This window comes from Microplitis mediator, chromosome 5, assembly GCF_029852145.1.
Source record: "Microplitis mediator isolate UGA2020A chromosome 5, iyMicMedi2.1, whole genome shotgun sequence".
NCBI classification, from domain to species: domain Eukaryota; kingdom Metazoa; phylum Arthropoda; class Insecta; order Hymenoptera; family Braconidae; genus Microplitis; species Microplitis mediator.
Genome location: NC_079973.1, coordinates 7,036,432 through 7,055,366, shown reverse-complemented (window position 1 = coordinate 7,055,366; position 18,935 = coordinate 7,036,432). Strand labels below are relative to the sequence as shown.

The following is an 18,935-nucleotide window of genomic DNA, read 5'->3' as shown; positions in this document are numbered from 1 at the left end:
CATTGGACGTTTCGTCCCTTTATTGGGACTTCTTCAATACAACAAGTCATCATAAATAATTACAATATTATATAAATAAACAATTAATTTTACAATCACATGGTACATAACAAATCACAAATATGATCAAATCCTAGATCATATGAATTCTATTGTCTACTTGATGTTTTTGGGACATACGTCATTTTGTTTATTGATATAAAAATCAGCATTTTTAATCTTTTAATTACAATAAATGAATAACAATTTAATGAAATAAAGATCAACTCCAATTAAAAAAAAAATAATAAATAAATAATAATAAAATGTTTGAATGAAAATAATCTTTCAGTGGACTGTACCCGCGTGCTATTATCTCCTAGCGGTGTTTCTGAAGAAACACGGGCGTCGCAATTCCCGCGGGCATGAATGAAGCTACATCGACGACGGATACCCGATTTTACCATACCAAGCACACACACGTACCAAAACAACTATACATCTTTTAGTCGGGACTTCAAAGTATTTTTTTATCATTATTATTATCATCACAGAACTATTATAACAATAATTATTATTATTTAAAGCGCGTCTTATTTACGTCGAAAATTATTTTTATCTTTATTTTTATTTTATACTGACTGAAAAAAAAAAATAAAACTACAAAGCTTTGGTTAGTTAAAAAAAAACTCTTTGGAAATTAAAAGCACTCGAAAATGTTATTTTGTTCATCGTTGCCTTTTTTTTTTTTTTTTTTTTTTTGTTAAGCCGTCCAGCTGTAAGTTAAGAAAATGTTACGGGTTCGGCATCCGCCTTTGAAGTTGTTCAGATGAAAGTGATGAGTTTGACGTGACCTACGACTGTTTAAAGTGTCAAGATAAAAATTTGATAAAATATTTAATTGTGTGTTTCATGTATTTATATATAATATAATAACAATAATCATAATATATATATTTTTACAGATAAGAATGAAGATTTGTCTATTAAATAATAATAATAACATACATTAGCGAGATTAGAATGAGATGTATTAGTGATATGAAGATGGACGAGGGTCATATATATTTTATCCTGTCTTCCTCTTACTCACTCCTGTTGAGTGTTAGATATTTAGTATGGAATATGAATATGAGGTATCAGAGGACATTCTGATGTGGTTTGATACGCCACTGGGACAGTAAGCGCCTGTAGCCCCTTCCATTCCAATTTCATTTCTCCATCATTTCATATCCAAGTCCAAGAGACTTCTACTACCCAGACCACGAGCCAGCCAGCACCGTCAGCACACAAGACTGTTCAATACAACACAACTCTGATGGTTGCTGGTTTACTTGCTCAACTTTACGGTGTATTGGATAGAAGGCTGAAGGCCCGTCGCGATATACCATACCATAGTATGGCATAGTATGCCATATAATACCAAACCATACCGTGCCATGGCATCCTCAACCTCCTCAACTAACCAACCAACGTAGCATAGTATAGCATGGCTAGTTGTTTCTTTTCTTTATTCCTTTGTCGGAAAGTCGGCGTAGCGGCGAGTCTCGTTTTTGAGGGACAAAGATAGAAGATCTGGCACATCCATGTGTGTGAGTGTGTGTACGATGACGACCACGACCACGACCACGACCATAACCACCGCGATCACGACTAGTTAGGTGAGAGTAACAAAGACAGACAATCAGGACTAAGAGAAAATAATGATAAGGACGGAGAGAAAAAGATGAGTGAGAAAATAAGAGAAAGGAGTAATGGATTAATGTTGGGTGTAAGAAAGAAACGAGTAGGTAAAATGTGAGAGTGAGAAGGAAATTAAAAAAACGAATAATAACATATTGCTTGGTCGTTCAGTCAGTAGTATAGGCTCGAAAGTTAAGCCGAAGGGCTTTTTTTTTGTTTAGTAAAAATAAAAGTAAAGAGAAAAAAAATTATATAAAAATAAAATGTAATAAGACTTGAAAACACATCAGTAAAGACGAACTACAAAATAACGTCAGTACTTTTGTTCTTACTCATGTTATATATACATATTATTTGTCATCCTTCGTGTTTTACTTCCGTAAAAATAATCCTTGGGGTATATTTGTAAATAATTGCCAAATAAATCTATCGCCAAGGGTTATTCTTATTACTAAACAAATAGTAACCCAAGTGACAGTTGTTTGTCTGCAAACAGAGCTGACTAATTGTCAAAGTTGTTTATTAGTAATACCTTTAAAATATATGTACAAAATGAAAATACCAGAAGGAAGTAAATAGACAGTTTAAAGAGTCAAGTACATACATACATACAAGAGTTTGTTAAAACACATTACATTTAACTTGAAAGTTTATAGTCAAGCGTAATAGAATTTATTTAGTGTATCAAGTATCGGTATGTATATAAATATATATATACATATATTGTTATCAGGAAAATGATTATCGAGCTCGACGTAGTTGCCGGATAATAAAATGAAAAAGAAAATGAGGGAGACAAGCGGATGGTATTTATTGCCGTAGTATGGAGAAGCGGCGTGTTGTTGTGGGCCGTTCCGTAGGACAGGATATAGGGAAGCCTATAATACGGTTTTACCGCGAGGCCGCACTCTCCACGCAACACCACTACATAAGCACTCATGGATATATATATATATATACATATATGCTGAGAAATGTAGTAATGTTGGCGCGTCGGATTTGCCGGGGTTGCTGATGCTCTCTCAATCTCTTTCTCTTTCTCTGAATATAATAATACTGAGCATCAGCATCAGCAGTGTGCGGTTTTGCCGGAAAGGGGCGTCGATGGGTTCGGTGGCCAGGAGACCTCGGGGCAAAGTGAGGCTACGGTTCGGTTGGTTCAACTTGGACAGCGCGGGGTCAGAAGGGACTAAAGCCAGTCGGCGTGTTTGATCTCCGCCACGGGCGCCGACAAAGCGTTTCGTTTAGCTCTCTTCCTCTCTACCCTCAAGTTATTCGTTCTATCCTTCATACACTTGTCTCTCTTATACTTTAATGGATTATCTTTATCCGTCTCGCGTTGTTTAGCTGCCGTATAGTGAGAGTTTGACAAGGACAGCGTGAAAATGAGCGAAGGATAAAGATAAATATGCCATAAGAGTGAGAAAGATAAATGGTGTTACTACGCGTTAACTTTTGTATGAGCAAGTGAGTCAGAGAGAAACAGAGTTAAGATGTAGTAAAAATAAAAAGAGAGAGTGAGAAAGATGAGAATAGACCAGCTGCTTTGCTGTTGTTCTGCCGTGGCGAGAAGAGACCAAGTGCCTCAGGGATGACGGACCGATGGAACCTTCTTCATCATCATCATCATCATCTTCTTCTTCTTCTTCTTCTCTATATATTTTCTTTTCTCGTCTCTCAACTTGTTCACTTCTCAGTTAGACTTAACTCTTGTATTATTTTATCCCTTTCCATTCTACATATTCTTCTTTACTCTCTTTACTTATTGTTATTGTACTGAGGATAAGGTTCTACTGAGTTGTGTTGTATGTTGTCTTGTGTCTTGTATTTCTCTTGGGTGCTGCTACTCTCATCCGCAATTCGTATCGTGTTGAGAAGAAGAACAACCGAAAGAAGACTCAAAACTCGACACTAAGCTCAACATTATTCGCTTCAGTATTATATAGCTTTTGCTTTTATGCTCGATGGTGTATGCCCAGTTGTTGCTTATTCACTATACAATAATACAACTACTGCTTCTGATGTGAGCGTTCACTTCTAACGTGTTGCCACTCCCTCGCGGCTTGCATCAACTTTCCTATTAATAAATAACACCGCGCTCCATGTTACAACTCAACCGTCAAGTTCCGCTTCCCAAGATCAATTTATTGTTTTTTTTTTATTTACATTTTTTTCTGTCTTTTTAATCATACTTTTATTATACCTTCCAGGCTATTTTATATTTTTTTCAACAATAAAAATTTATATTTAATTTAACTTTTTAGGAGTTAATAAAAAATTAACGTTTTATTTCAGATATTAAATAGACACCTTCTTTTTTTAGAACCTGGAGTTGGAACTTTTTTTAAAACTCAATCACGTTTATTATCATCATATAAATTATGATAAATGTTTTTTGTTTTTTATTTCAGTTAATTAAATCTAGTCAATATGAAAGTTAATAAATTTTACATGATACTAAAGTTAGCCGAGGTCTAATAATTTTTTGGCTTTTTTTTTAAACAATAAATTATAAAAAAAAAATGTTTGAACAAATTGCACTTGTAGTTTTTTAAATTTTCTACATGTGCATATTTTTAGTTTTTGTTTTTTTTTAATTGATTTGTTTAAAAAAAATCCGAAAATTGCTAATTGTCTGCTAACTTCAGGATTATAAATTTTACAAGTGTCATAATTTGAAAAATAAAAAAATAATAAATGATATAATTTTATATATGAAGGATACTAAAGAAAAAAGGTTATTTGTATATATATGCACATATAAATTTATACATATGAGTATTGACGTTCTGTAATTTTAAACAACGCGGGTATTTAAAAAACAAACACTGATAGTTTTATGATTTAAATATCTAAAAATAAATTTGAATTATTTGTAACATTTAAATGCCATCTACTGTTTCATAAATGTATCAAAACATGTATCTGTTCATGATAAAATTAATTTCTATGTTATCAGTAAAAATATTGAAAAACAAAAATAAAAAACCCTATGATGAGTGTGAATGTAGCAGACATCAGACAAATTTAAAATTATTTATAAATCGAGTAAATAATTAATGAAATAAAATTTTAAAAAAATGCGCATTTAAAAAATTTTTAAATTAATAAGTGCATTTTTTATAAATATTATTTTTTAAATTATTTACTCTGTTTATTTATAATTTTAAATTTGTCTGATGTCTGCTACATTCACACTCGTACCCTATGGTGGCTAGAATTTTATTTTTTTTTTTATTACAAATGGTGGTAATTTAAATATTAAAGATAGTGAGGTTATGAAATATGATTTATTTTTAAAAGTAATTAATAAAAAATAGTAAATTATTTAAAAATAAAAATGTCTTTGTATGACGATTTTGATAAGCACCGGGCGTCTGATAAAGTCGCTGGATGGTCATCAGGAATAAAATTATTACAGTCACAATTACAATTAAAAAAAGCCGCTGTCACACAGGTTATTTATTTATATATTTATTTATTTACTTGATAAGTAATTATTAGAATAATTTAAGTTAATTTTATGCAAATTAATTGACAGCCGAAACGAGAACAATTTCGCAAAGCTACAGCAGTATTACCCCCGGTTATAGATTTGAAATCAAAAGCATCGAGTCGGGATGCGGCAGCAGCAGCAGCAGCAGCGGCAGCTGAACGTGATGAAGAAGGATCATCATCGTCGATATTGTCGACGAATAATACATTTACGAATCCTGGAATAAATACTGCGACGACTGGTGAATATGATTGGAATGTTATCAATGAGTATGATCCGCTGTGGCCGAATGAGTATGAAAAAGTTGTCAAAGAATTACGGGATATACGTGACAGAGAGTATGAACAAGAAGCTGAACAAAGAAAACGTCGACGTGAAATATCACGTTTTGAAGAACAAGTAATTTATTTTTTTGTTACCATGTTTTTTATTAATTCGCTTTCATAGAATGATACTGAAAGCAGATATTTAAATAATATAGTTCTTTTAAATAAACGAGTAAGGTAAGGGGTCCAGTTTCTGATTTTTTTAGAGTGCCGGTTAAGATTATACTATAATAATTAATGTAAGATTTAATTTAATGAGAAAAATAATAATTTTATCGAGTGGTTTAGGATTTGTCAAATAAAGTCATGGGCGTAAATTAATTATTTGAATTGAATTAATAATTTAAATTGACATTCAGAGACATTCAGTTAATATTTTCTACATTTTTTAAATTGCCATTAATTAGGCTCAGAATATATGACTATAAATTAAAAAAAAATCGATTTTTTTTATTAAAGTTATAGTTTTTTAAGTATGTTAGAAAAAATTTGAAAAGGTCAGAAACTGGAGCAGGGTTAATAACTGGGTCTTTTACCTTAGAATACTTATAGGAAAAACTTTTGAAAATTGCAGATGAAAAAGTTTAAAAAATCTTTTGGTGCAAATTTAAAAAATTTTAATTCATTTACAACTAATTAATTCATGAAAATTAAAAAATTATCTGATGTCTGCTACTCTCAGTATCATTTCAAGTATTTCTGTTCGGGTGGAATTTTGTAATTGATTTTAAAATAACTTTCCGATGACCCAAGTAGACACCACAGAGACAATTTTAAGATGTCTTTTAAAAAGACAAGAAAAATTGGTTTTTGTCTCAAACTCAAGTCTTTTTTATATAAATAAGACGTACAGATGTTAGTCCTAGGAGCCACAGAAAATTTGTGTTATTTTTTCCGTCTTACAGATGACATTTGATATTTATTTGTAATTGATTTTTTGTCATCACTTGTGTCAAGTCTTTCAAGCAGATATTTTTTCGGTGACAAATTTCTGATCATTTTGTCAACTTTTTGTTGCCTTATCGATACGTCAAACAATAGCCTAAAAACTGATATCTTATAGATGTCAAAAAGTCAAGTGTGCATTTGGGGAGCTAGAGACTTGAAATTTGGAACAGAACTCAAAATTAGATGATAATGGAAGAAAATAAAAAAAAAAAGAAGTATATGAAACAAAAATAAAAAGAAGAAAGATTGCGTTCAATATACGACTTAAATTTCGACCCGGGACAATGCAACATTTGCTCGCTTTCGTATTCGTTTGTTTATCTGTTCGGTACAAATTTTTATAATCAATTTAAAACTAACTTATTATATTTATTTATATTATAAAAGTTTTTTTTTCTATTAGAAAACAAAAGATAAGCGTTCAAAAATTTGGGCCAAAAGAAAATCTGCTAGACAATCGAAAAATTAGGACATGTCCAGAAAAATGTGGACAAATAGCAACGCTTTAATTACAATTTTTTGATAAATATTTGAATGTCATATTTAAATATACGCATTGAATATTTTGTAACAAAAATATTTAAAACACTAAATTTAAATATTTAAAATTGATAATTTCAGGAACTGAACGAAAGAAAATAACTGGAAATTTATAATAAATGTAAATAATTTTTATTTGTTTTAGACAATAATGACTAATACTATGGTTGTACCTGAAAGAGATGAAGAACGTACATCAACATCACGTGGAATAGTCGGTGGTGCAGCAATAGCACCACCACCTTCTTTACAAGAGACATCAGAAATAACAATGCCTTCAATTAGTACACCAACCCGTCCAGTAACGACACCTGGACTTGGTTATACGACGTCATCAGTAGCTGCTAAAATAATGGCGAAATATGGATTTAAAGAGGGACAAGGTTTGGGTAAAAAAGAACAGGGTATGTCTGTTGCTTTGCAAGTTGAGAAAACAAGTAAACGTGGTGGTAGAATTGTTGGTGAAAAAGAACAATTGATGCCACCTCCACTGGCTGTTAGTTTATCACCACCTTCAAATACTCAATCAAATGAAGAACCAACCATCACTGAAATCATGAAGAGTCCTAGCAAGGTAATTATTTTTGTGTTTTACAGGGTGACCACAAATCGGGAATATTGGGGATTATCAGGGAATTTAATGCAACCGGAAAATATCATCAAGTGTCAGGGAATTTCGAAAAGTATCCGAAAATTTAATTGCAACAGTTTCAAATTTTCAAGTGATTTTTAACAGACTGTAACTCGATGGAAAATGGTCGTACAACAAAAACAAAAAAAAAAACAAATTGTAGCTTAAAGTGTCTAATTTTCAGACCTGGCCTTGAAATTTTTTTTTATGCTCTGCTCCGAAGTATCCTAAGAAAACCATAAAAAAAAAAATTTCAGAACTTTTGCTCATCTTAAAAACAGTCTACGGGCTTCAATAAATTTTTTTCGCACAGAATAAAAAGAATTTCACGATCAGATCAGAAAAGTAGACATTTGGAGCTACGATTTGCCTCTTTTGTTAGTGTCTTACGACCATTGTCCTTTGAGTTACTATCCGTTGAAAATCACTTAAAAATTTGAAATTTTTTTTAATATACTTTAATTTTTGTGACTAGTGGATTTTGATTTTTTTTTTTTTAATTATAAAATCTTTTACTAAATATTTTAACTTACATATTTTCAACATCGAACAATCCGAAGTACGCCATATTAATTTATTTTATTGACTTTTTTTATGATTTAATCATCAGATTTAATCATTGACAATGAAAATACAATAAAAACTTTGAATATCTCAATGACACGAATAAAATTTCTGAATCAAGGAAAAATCTGAAAAACTATTGGAAAACCGGGAAAGATCAGGGAATTTTGAAATCATTTCTACGTGGCCACCCTGACTTTATTATTTATTGACACTGTAAAAAAACGGGAGTGAATTTGAAGTGATTACGGGTTTTATTTAAATCTAAATTCCCTCCGTCACTTGAAGTTCCGGAATTTAAAAAAATCACTCCGCTTACGGAGTAAATATGGAGTTTGTTTTATCAGCGGAGGGATCTGGATTCTATTTCAACCCGCATTCACTCCGATTCAGAGTTTCAATACTAAAATAAACTCCCCTTCGGAGCAAATAAACAAACAGTCACTCGCTTTGTATTCACTCCAGATTTAATCCGCGTTCACTTCCCAAATTTTTCGCAGTACATTTATTTATCTAAATAATTATTTATGTATTAGGTTGTGCTGCTAAGAAATATGGTCGGACCAGGTGAAGTTGATGAAGATCTTGAGCCAGAAGTTAAAGATGAATGTAATACTAAGTATGGTGATGTTGCACGCGTATTAATTCATGAAGTAATGGATGTAGTTCCTGAAGAAGCTGTACGGATTTTTGTTGAATTTAAGCGAATCGAAAGTGCCATTAAAGCGGTGGTTGATTTAAATGGGCGATTTTTTGGCGGGAGACAAGTTAGAGCTGGATTTTATTCAAGTGAAAAATTAGATAATTTACAACTCATGGACTAACTGTAGGTTATTTATTAGTTTTAGTTTAATTATTAAATTTATTTTAACATTTATCTGTACACTATATCACCGTTTTTTTTTGCTTGGATAATTGTTCGTTTTACAATTTATGGTAACAATTTGTAAATAATTTATTCTATTTTTTTTTATAACGAACTTGAATAAATGATATCTTAAAAGTTTTATACATGTAAAAAATTCAATTACTTGTGTAAAAATTTATTTAATAATTTTTTTATAATTATTCTAGTGGAAGTGAATCGCAGCCAGCAGGAAGAATTTTAAATTTTTTACAAACTTCTCGGAGTAGATTTATGAGAATCGCTGTCTGGTCATCGGAATTCTTTAAATAAAAAAGTATTTTATCAATATTTAGTTTCATTTAGTCAGATATTTAAAAAATATGTTTTATTAAGGGGAGAAAAGGTTTTGAGATACAAAAAAAAAACATATTTTTGTTATTTTTTTTTCAGAGTACCTTCTTTATTAAAATTCTTAAAATTTGTGACCCTATTAAGCATCACTCCAAGGATTTTTTGCTAAATTTTCATGAAAAAATATTGAAAAATAAGCTAGTGGTAGTGGGGAGAACCGAGTCACCTAAAAAAAAAAGTCTCCATGCCCTAGGCAGGATAACTCATGACTGCCTCATCTGAAATCAAAAAACCAAAAAAATTTCTTTAGTACATAAGTTTGTCTTGGATTTGAAGGAAGGATTTTTTTTTTCAATTACTACTTATTTGTTAATTAAACAAAAGAAGCAATTTTTGGTAAAAATCAGTTTTTTGATTGCACCTTTACCAAAAATTCAAAAATGAATATTTTGTTTATTCCTTCGTTCAAATCCAAAATAAACTTATGTACTAAAGAAATCTTTTTGGTTTTTTGATTTCAGATGAGGCAGTCGTGAGTTATCCTGTCTACCGCATGAAGACTTTTTTTTAAGGTGGCTCGTCTCTCCCCACTACCACTCGCTTATTTTTCAATATTTTTTTATGAAAATTTAGCAGAATATTCTTGAAATGATGCTTAATAATGTCACAAATTTTAAGAATTTTAATAAAGAAGGTACTCTGAAAAAAAAAATTACAAATATATGCTCTTTATTTTTGTATCTCAGCCCCTTTTCCCTCCTTAAGAATAATTTTTTTTTTTTAAACTAAACGCAAAACATTAAATTTTTTTTTACAATAATAAATTTTTAAATGATTTTTTTGAAAAGAAAATGACTGAAAAATGAAAATTCGTGACGTTTTACTAAACTATAGCTCTGCAAAAAATATACAAATTTTATTTTATAAGAAACTCAAAATTTTTCAGCCGAAATAAAAGTCTAGGTTTTAAAAGTTTAGTTTACAGAATTAATATATCGTTAGTGAGCATGAGCGTTGATTAAATTAATTCAAAGATTAATAAGACTGAATCTTTCAATAATTTTTCATGCTCGAATCTAATTAGAAAGAAAATTATTTTTAAAAAGTTAACTTACACCATCAAGAGTAATTGTAGGAATGAAAGTAATAGCAGGTTTCAATGCATTTGTCATTTTGCCATATTGTGCTAATAATTCAGCTCCTCGATTTTTTTTAGAACAGTTTAATATTGGCTCAGCATCTAAATGGAATTTTTCAGCACATGTACGTGTTATATTTACTGGCCATAAATTATGTTCAATCATACACGTTAAGAAATGTAATTGAACAGCGGGGTTTTTAATAATATCGATAGCACAAGCATGAATCATATTTGCCTCACATTCTCTTGGACCGTGTTGACATATAAATTTATAGCCATTTGGTAGTTCAGTAGTCTGTAAATTTAATTATTATTTATTTTACCTTTTAGTAGAAGTTTCTGACAGGAATTTTAGTTGTGGCTTAATTTAAATTTTAAGTGAAATAAAAGACCTAGTACCCGATCATGGTAATCACTCCAGATACGGAGTAAATAAGGGGTCGGTTTTTCAGCAGAGTGATCTGGATTTTATACAAACCAGCATTTACTCCGATTCAGAGTTTTGTTATTAAAATATGAACCTGAAAATCGGAACGTTTTTCGCGCAATGAAAAAAAAAAGTTGGAAAGTAGAAAATCTTCTAGGATGACTAGATTTCTGAAATCTCAGGCCACCCCAACCTCCAGAACTACCTCTCAAGCAGTCAAATTACATAAATTTTTTTTCGCTTTCACTGAGCGAAAAACGTTCAGATCTTCAGGTATATATTAAAATAATCTCCTTTCAGAAGTTAATTTCACTCCGAACCGGAGTTTCAATTTTAAAATAAATTTCAAAGTGAGATTCACTCCGAGAAAATTAAATAAATAGTCATTCGCTTCACATTCACTCTAGATTTGATCCGCGTTCACTCCACAAATTTGTATGGTACTAAAAGTAGTAGACATTAAAAAAATTGATTCCTTTTAAGTAAACAAGTAAAATACTTATAGGAAAAACTTTTGAAAATTGCACATGAGAAACTTTGAAAAATCTTTTTGTGTAAATTCTACAAATTTTATTTTACTAACAGCTAATTAATTCATAAAAATTTTTAATTGTCTGATGTCTGCTCCTTTTAGTATCATAAATTTTTCACAGTTTAATGCTTTAATTTCTTTCAAACTAATTAATAAAATTTTATCACTGTTATGACAGTTAAAAGTCATCGAATGTTTTTAAAAAATGGGGGGGGGGGCACTGTATGAGAACACCCTTAGTAAAAATTAAATTGAATATAAAGTAAATTAAACTTGATAAATTAATACTCAACAAATTATTTTACGCGATCTGATAAAAAACCTCCGATAATATTTAAAAATAAAGTAGTAAATAAAAAAAATTACCGTAGCTTTTCCATATGGAATCATTTGAATGACAACATTATTAGGTAACTTTTGATACGTTGGCTCCAATTGTCTCATTACAAATCCACGCGAATCAGGACATAATGCTTCATAATAAACAGCAACAACTATTTTTTGTACATCTTTATAATCATTAATAACAGCCGCAAACTCTTGATCTTTCCGTTCACTCTGAAAATAAAATAAAAATTAAATTTTAAAAATACAAAATAAATAATGATACTGAAGTTAGCAGACGTCTAATAATTTTTGGATTTTGTTTTAGACGACAAACCATAAAAAAAAAAATATTTGAAAAAATTGCACCTGTAGTTTTTTTAATTTTCTACATGTGCATATTTTTATTTTATTTTTTTGCAATTGATTTGTTGAAAAACAAAAATTCAAAAATTTTTAAATGTCTGCTAACTTCAGGATCATAATAAATAAAATATATAATTACCTGTTGTACATTTCGCACATCACTTATAAATGAGCTCCAAAGTTTAAGGAGATGCCAGAATAAAATTAAAGTAATTATACATCCAAATACTCGTATCCAAAGTTTTCCTAACCCCATTTTATATTTTATTTTACAATTGACAAACACCCCATGTAAAATATATATCAAACAGTATTACTTATTATTAAATTATATATGATAATATATAAGAAGACATTCAAAAACTATTTTAATATTTTTGCAATCGTATTAACATTTTGAGCAGATAGTAATATATATATTTTTTTTACTGTTAAACTTTTTAAAAGTAAAAAATATGTGGCACGTTATCACGAGATTAAAAAACGTTTAAATAATTAGTCATTGCATCTATTTGTTACTTAAGAAATATACAGGTACTAAAAGATAAAGATAATTGACTAATTATAACAATTAAAACATGACAGATGTTTTAATCATTTTAAGTAAACAATGGCATGGTTACATTATTTGGTGATCATTTAGAAAAATTTTTATATCCAATTAATAGTAACATTGTTCTGTTATCAGTCTTATAAACGAGCAATAAATTACAGTTATTGATGGTCTAAATTGATAAGTTTGTATACAGAATTATTTTATCAATTAGACGTGTTTGTTTACACGACATCTTTTAATAAATAATACAACTCTTTTTTTATATAACTAATGCAGAGAATTGGTTTTTTTATCGTTCGCTAATTTATTGACTAGTTGCCAACTTTCTCATTCAATGTAAGGGATATTTTATTTTATTTTTATCACTAATACGACGAAATTATCGACTGTCGATGGCGAGCAGTTACTAAAATAAAAAAAATATAAATGGAGTAAATAATAATTATAATACAAGTAGGAAAATTTTTGCAAGAATGCCTGTTAAAAAATACAACAAATTTTTCATGATACCAGCATCGAAACTTCAAATTTCAGTGTCTGTACAGTCAGTCGAAACAAGCTACCCTCGCAGATTTGAATCACGGTGGATTTGTTCCATTTTACCACTGTGATTACGTGGTGTAACCACCGTGCTTCCACGGTGGCTTGACCACTGTGTATACACGGTGTTTCCACTGTGATTACGCGGTGGATATACCGTGGAACCACGCTGGTGAAATAGCACAAAGCCACCGTGGAATCACGGTGGATACACCGCGTAATCACAGTGGAAACACCGTGTATACACAGTGGTCAAGCCACCGTGGAATCACGGTGGATACACCGCGCAATCACAGTGGATACACTGTTTATACCCAGTGGTGAAATGGAACAAATCCACCGTGTAACCACGGTGGATCCACGGTGTTTACACTTCCACGCTGTTTCCACCGTGATTCAAATTTGCGAGGGTAATTTTAGCCCGATGTCGCGGTCAAATATTAGCGAACGCGTAAATTGTGAATGCCTCTATAAAATCAGCGGGCGTAAAACAATTTTGTTGCGTTTCTTGGGAAGAAACAATAATATACTACACAACTAGGAAGAAAAGTAGAACATTCCAACCCGCGTGTATAATTGCCCACTCGAGCCGAAAGCGAAGGTGGAAACACGTGGATTGGAATGTCCTATCTTCCTCTGTGGTGTATAAAATTTTTTGCCAGATCTGCACCTGAAAGTTTAAATTTTGGCCTCTGTTTGAGGGAAGAGTAGTACATACGCTAACTTTTATCAATTGTTTTGTCATGAAAAAAAAGAACGACTTTTTTCCCTCTAAACAGGGCAGGAATTTAAACTTTCAGTGTAGATATCCCTGGCGGTTTTGAATCACCCTGGAAACACTCTGGGAGTGGAAACACGGTGGAATCACTGTGGATCCAGGGTGGTTACACGGTGTTTCCACGATGGTTACACGGTGTACCCACCATGATTCCACGGCGTATTCACCGAGATTCCACGGTGTATCCACGGTGATTACGCGGTGTAAGTGGAATCAGGTTGGGTACACCGTGTAACCATCGTGGAATCACGGTGATAAAATGAAAAAAAAACCCACCGTGTAATCAACGTGGATCCACCGTGATTCCACCGAGTTTCCAGGGTGTTTCCAAGGTGATTTAAAACCGCCAGGGATGGTAAAAATAATGTTTCTGCTCGCTGAAAAACAGTTTTACTCTTGATTTCAGCTCTGATACTTGTCATTTATTTATTAGTAATTTTAGATCACTAATTTTATTTATGTAAGTGATAGTTCTGACTTTTTGTGATTAAATTTTATAATAACGAGTGTAAAATAATAAGTAGTATTTATTGTTTCTGCTGAAACACAAATTGAAAATCACAATTTACGCTTACGCGTAAATAAATAGTTAATCACACCATTAGTTTTAAATTAACTTGTTTCTAACTGGCTGCTGACACTGAAATTTCAAGTTCCAATGCAGGTAATCATTAAACAGTACAGATATAAGACAGGATAAAACACTACTTCAGACTCACAAGATATCAGCCTCTTTCACCCTGGTCTGAAATTGTCTTGTTTCTTCCTCTATCACACAATATTCAGTCGAACAATATGTGCTGAATTGCATAAGTCTAAAAAAAAGTTATTTAATATCAATGTACAAAATACATCATGAAAGCCAATTATCAAACACAATAAATTATTTTATTGAATTATTTAAAAACCGCATATATATTTAAATAAATATTTGTCTTTAATTTACAATTTCATCAGTCATGTTTTCTACGCACCACAATAAATCTTCATCATTGAAATACGCTAGAATTTTTGGCACACAGACCCTAGGTAAGTTGATAAAAATACAATCTAGAATTTTTTCAGTCTTCTTCAATAACTGATTACGCCTCTGTCCTCTTCTAAAATGGCAAAACAAAATTTCTGCGTACACCGGGAATTCGGCCTTGAGTTCATTAAACTTCAGAGCCTTCTCAATATTTTTATTGTTTGCAAGCATTGCCACCTGAGTGGTATTCTTAATCAGCAAATCATGGTAACAAAAAGTACTGTCACTAATTAATTTTAGTTTCAATTTTTCAACTTCTCTTCTACATCTATCGTAAAATTTTCTGTTCTTCATTCCGAGAGCGACCCAACTGTTAAATTTCTTATGAATAAATAATTCAGCAGCTTTTAATCTAATTAAATGTTGCTCAAGTACATTTGAAATCCGTATCACTAATTTACGATTATGAATGCTGGATTTATTAATATCAGCTCCTAAATTTAATATCGTCATCAAAAAAATATAATTATATTTTTCTTCAATAACGATGTCAATAATAGACTTTGTTTTAGAATTTATTTTGGCCACATCATTTAAATTAGCCTCTGTCTTTAACAACAGTAAAACAATTTTATATGATTTTCGAAAAACAGCATAAAGTAGCGGCGTTATTTCTTCAAAATCATCAATTCCACACTTACTGTTTACATTTGCCCCGCACTTTATTAATTTTTCAACAATATCTTTATTTCCAGAATGAATAGCCAGGTGTAGTATCGTTACTCCATTTGCTTTCTTATTGCGAGCGTTAATTTGAACACCTCTGGTTAAAATCAAATCTACCATCTTAACATCTGCCTTTTTTACCGCATAATACAAAAGAGAATCTCCATCGAATCCACTTTCATATCTATCTTTTAATGAATATTTAATGACGGCTCCATGGTCCACTAATAATTTAAATATTTCAAAGTTTTGAAATTTTGCAGCGATTTCTAGTGGACTTAAACCAATTTCCGTTTTAAGATTAACGTCAATCTTAACAGTATCTAGATAATATTTCGCTATCAATATCTTATTTCTATTAACAGCCTCATGAAAAGATGGTAACACATGATCAATTATATTTCTACTATACACATTATGCTGTGCGATTTTTCTAAGCAGTTTTTTAATTATTGCTAAATTATTACTGTAAGTTGCAATGTAGAGCGGTGTCAAGTTAGACTCCGTTTTAGCAACAATATCACAATTTTCGTAGTCCAATAAAAATTGTACCATATTTGCGTCATTGATTTCAACTGCAATATGCAATGCAGTCCAAACATAACGATTTTCTATATAATTTTTCGCATTAATATCAACTCCGTGATCCAGTAGATACTTGACCATATCAACATTTTGATTTTGAACTGCTACAGATAGTGGCGTATGTCCATCACTATTGAGTATATTTAAATTCCAAGATTTTCCGAACATTAAATCAATCAAAACTTGATTGTAACCCTTGTCTATGAGTTTTTGTGTCACTGGAAATTTCGATAGCTTAGAATATTTATAATGAAACGCTAAATTCAAAACTGTATCATCATTTTTTAGCAACTTGTTCAAGTCTACCTGAGTTGTCAAGAGTAATTTGACAATGTCCAGACGATTTTCTTTCACTGCAATATGTAATGGAGTTTCCCAAGGTACAGATCGGTCATCAGACTTATTCAAGGCTAATATATTGGCCCCATGCTCTAGCAGACACTTGATAACTGGCAAATTCTTCATATAAACAGCCAAGTGCAGAGCTGTGTTATTTTCTTTAACAGGTGCATCAATATCGACTCCAGAACTCAGAATTGTTTCAATCAACTCTATGTTTTTATTAATAACGGCGGTGTGAAGTGGTGTATTTTCAATTTTATTAGCATCTGATCGATTCGTCCTGTCCAATAAATTCTTATCGGATTTTGGAGCCGAGCTATTTAAACGTCTTCGTTTGGCTGGGATCTCACTGTTCGACATTTCGTTTTTCATCAATCCCTGAAGTTAATTAACATTCAAATAAAAGTAGGTGCGGGTACTTATGTATAGAAGTAAGACTTCTTTGGCGTAACTAAAAAATAATTTCATAATATATACATTAGGCAGGCGATAAAATGACTGAAGAAAGCCATTAAATACAATTAATAAAGATTTTATCAAACACCATAATTAAATTAAAATAATATATATATTTTTATACAGTTAAAAAAATATTCAAATATTTTTCTGTCATATAAACTCAGTAGACTTAATTAAAATTAAATTAATTTATTTCCACTTGCGATTTGCAGATTCTAGCATTAGTCTTGATCGTCGCAAAAACTAGAATAGAAATAAAATACAAATATATGTATAAAATTATTGGATTTAACCAAACAAAATGATAGTTTTCCGCACAAAAAAATATATATCCCGGGAAAATAATATATATCCGGCTTATATCTTGAGACAATGTGAATTGTCTTCATTGTTCTCAGCCTTGCGGTTCAACCCGCGAATTTTGGTGACTGCTGGTACAAATCTCGAAGATAATAAGCGATTTGTTTCAATCTTTAGTTTTGTCGTATGTATGCTATTTTGCCGGCATATATTTCTGGATATATATTTTTTCGTATGGATTATCAAAAGTTTTATTGATTTAATGAAATAATACTTACCAAAAATTAATCTCCAATGTTTCACATGAACTGCTATCCGAATAATTTTAAATATAACCACGTGTTGATGTTGTGTACTGTGTGTTTATAAATGTATTGCTCGTTAACACGTGCACAAGCCTTGGGACTCAGAAAGGTAATGGTCATTTGTGTTAGAAACCTCTACCGGCCATAGTTGGGACATACCCCTACCACTACCACAGTCTGGGCATCTTATGAGTTTATTCTTAATCATAGGACTCTCAGTATAATAAATATAAACTTAATTATTGATAATTGATAATTAAAAGATCCTTGATGGCCAACTTCATACCAGAATGAACTTCATTTTTTTGGGATGGTATGCGCGTACACCCTGAAATTTCATCTCACCAAACAATAGCTCAAAGAAGAATAATTTTCAAAACGATAGATTTTTACAACCGTATGCATAAGACCCAGTGCACTTTTCATTAAACTCCCTATCCAAAAGTTGCCATGGCGATATTGATTTCATCTAGCTTGATGCCTGATGGTAAAGCGTTGAATTTCTTCCTTGATGGTGGTCGTCATTTGAGGCTCTTATGTAGAGTGTGGTTGGATAAATTCCAGGGTGCATTGACTGGTTATTAAAACCTTTCACTAGAATCGTTGGGTGATTGCCAGAATTTCCTGATTGATAAAATATTTAAAACAATATTCTTATTTACACTACAAAAAATTTGCGGAATAACTGCGGATTAAATTCGTAGTGAATGCGGAACAGCCCTGATTGAGAAATCTAATTTGAAATAATTCAAACACGATCCGAAACAATTCAAAGTTGGCAAAATTGACTATAGATAGATATACACTTTAGCATAGGTTGAATCATTCCAAATGAGATTTCTGAATCACCTAGGTGACTGTTTATTTATTTAGTCACTTGGGAGTGAGATTCACTCCGAGGTAAGTTTATTTTAATATTGAAACTCCGTTTCTGAGTGAAATTCACTCCGGAGTGTACTTTAATATCAAAACTCTGAATCGAAGTAAATGCGGATTTAAATAAAATCTAGATCACTCCGAAATCACTCTGCTAAAAAATAAAACTCCTTTTTTACTCTGTATGCGAAGTGATTTTTTTAAACTCCGGAACTCCGATGAGTGACGAAGTGAATTCGGATTTAAATAAAATCCGTCATTACTCCGAATTTTTCATAGTGTACTGAATAATTAGGATTTATATATTTTTCTAATTCGAATTAAAATTCACAATAATTAAACAGAA

The 18,935-nt window shown here is 31.3% G+C and overlaps 3 protein-coding genes across 6 annotated transcripts; 1 reads left to right on the top strand and 2 right to left on the bottom strand.

Annotated features, from left to right (window-relative positions):
• Positions 1-4,872: 4,872 nt before the first annotated feature.
• On the top strand, positions 4,873-8,991 carry LOC130667532 (splicing factor 45). Its single transcript, XM_057469174.1, has 4 exons — positions 4,873-5,119; positions 5,204-5,557; positions 7,118-7,546; positions 8,704-8,991. Exons 1-4 carry the CDS (start codon positions 5,003-5,005, stop codon positions 8,989-8,991), a joined length of 1,188 nt encoding a protein of 395 aa, XP_057325157.1. The 5' UTR covers positions 4,873-5,002.
• A 202-nt stretch (positions 8,992-9,193) lies between these two features.
• LOC130667533 (gamma-interferon-inducible lysosomal thiol reductase-like) lies at positions 9,194-12,547 on the bottom strand. Its single transcript, XM_057469175.1, has 4 exons — positions 12,295-12,547; positions 11,832-12,023; positions 10,481-10,801; positions 9,194-9,334 (listed from the first exon to the last, which is right to left on the bottom strand). Exons 1-4 carry the CDS (start codon positions 12,409-12,411, stop codon positions 9,233-9,235), a joined length of 732 nt encoding a protein of 243 aa, XP_057325158.1. The 5' UTR covers positions 12,412-12,547; the 3' UTR covers positions 9,194-9,232.
• A 193-nt stretch (positions 12,548-12,740) lies between these two features.
• On the bottom strand, positions 12,741-18,408 carry LOC130667531 (putative ankyrin repeat protein RF_0381). 4 transcript variants are annotated; one of them, XR_008989855.1, is made up of 5 exons: positions 17,687-18,408; positions 16,614-17,351; positions 15,004-16,525; positions 14,749-14,844; positions 12,741-13,117 (listed from the first exon to the last, which is right to left on the bottom strand). XR_008989855.1 is itself a non-coding variant. In XM_057469173.1 (4 exons), coding segments are annotated over exons 3-4 (1,473 nt in total). In that variant the 5' UTR covers positions 16,476-16,525; positions 16,614-17,351; positions 17,687-18,408; the 3' UTR covers positions 14,436-14,843. The 4 variants fall into 4 exon arrangements, 3 of the variants coding, with proteins under 3 accessions (XP_057325156.1, XP_057325154.1, XP_057325155.1); XM_057469173.1 differs by lacking the exon at positions 12,741-13,117 and having other exon boundaries at positions 14,436-14,844; XM_057469171.1 differs by lacking the exons at positions 12,741-13,117; positions 14,749-14,844 and having other exon boundaries at positions 14,916-16,525.
• Positions 18,409-18,935: the final 527 nt, after the last annotated feature.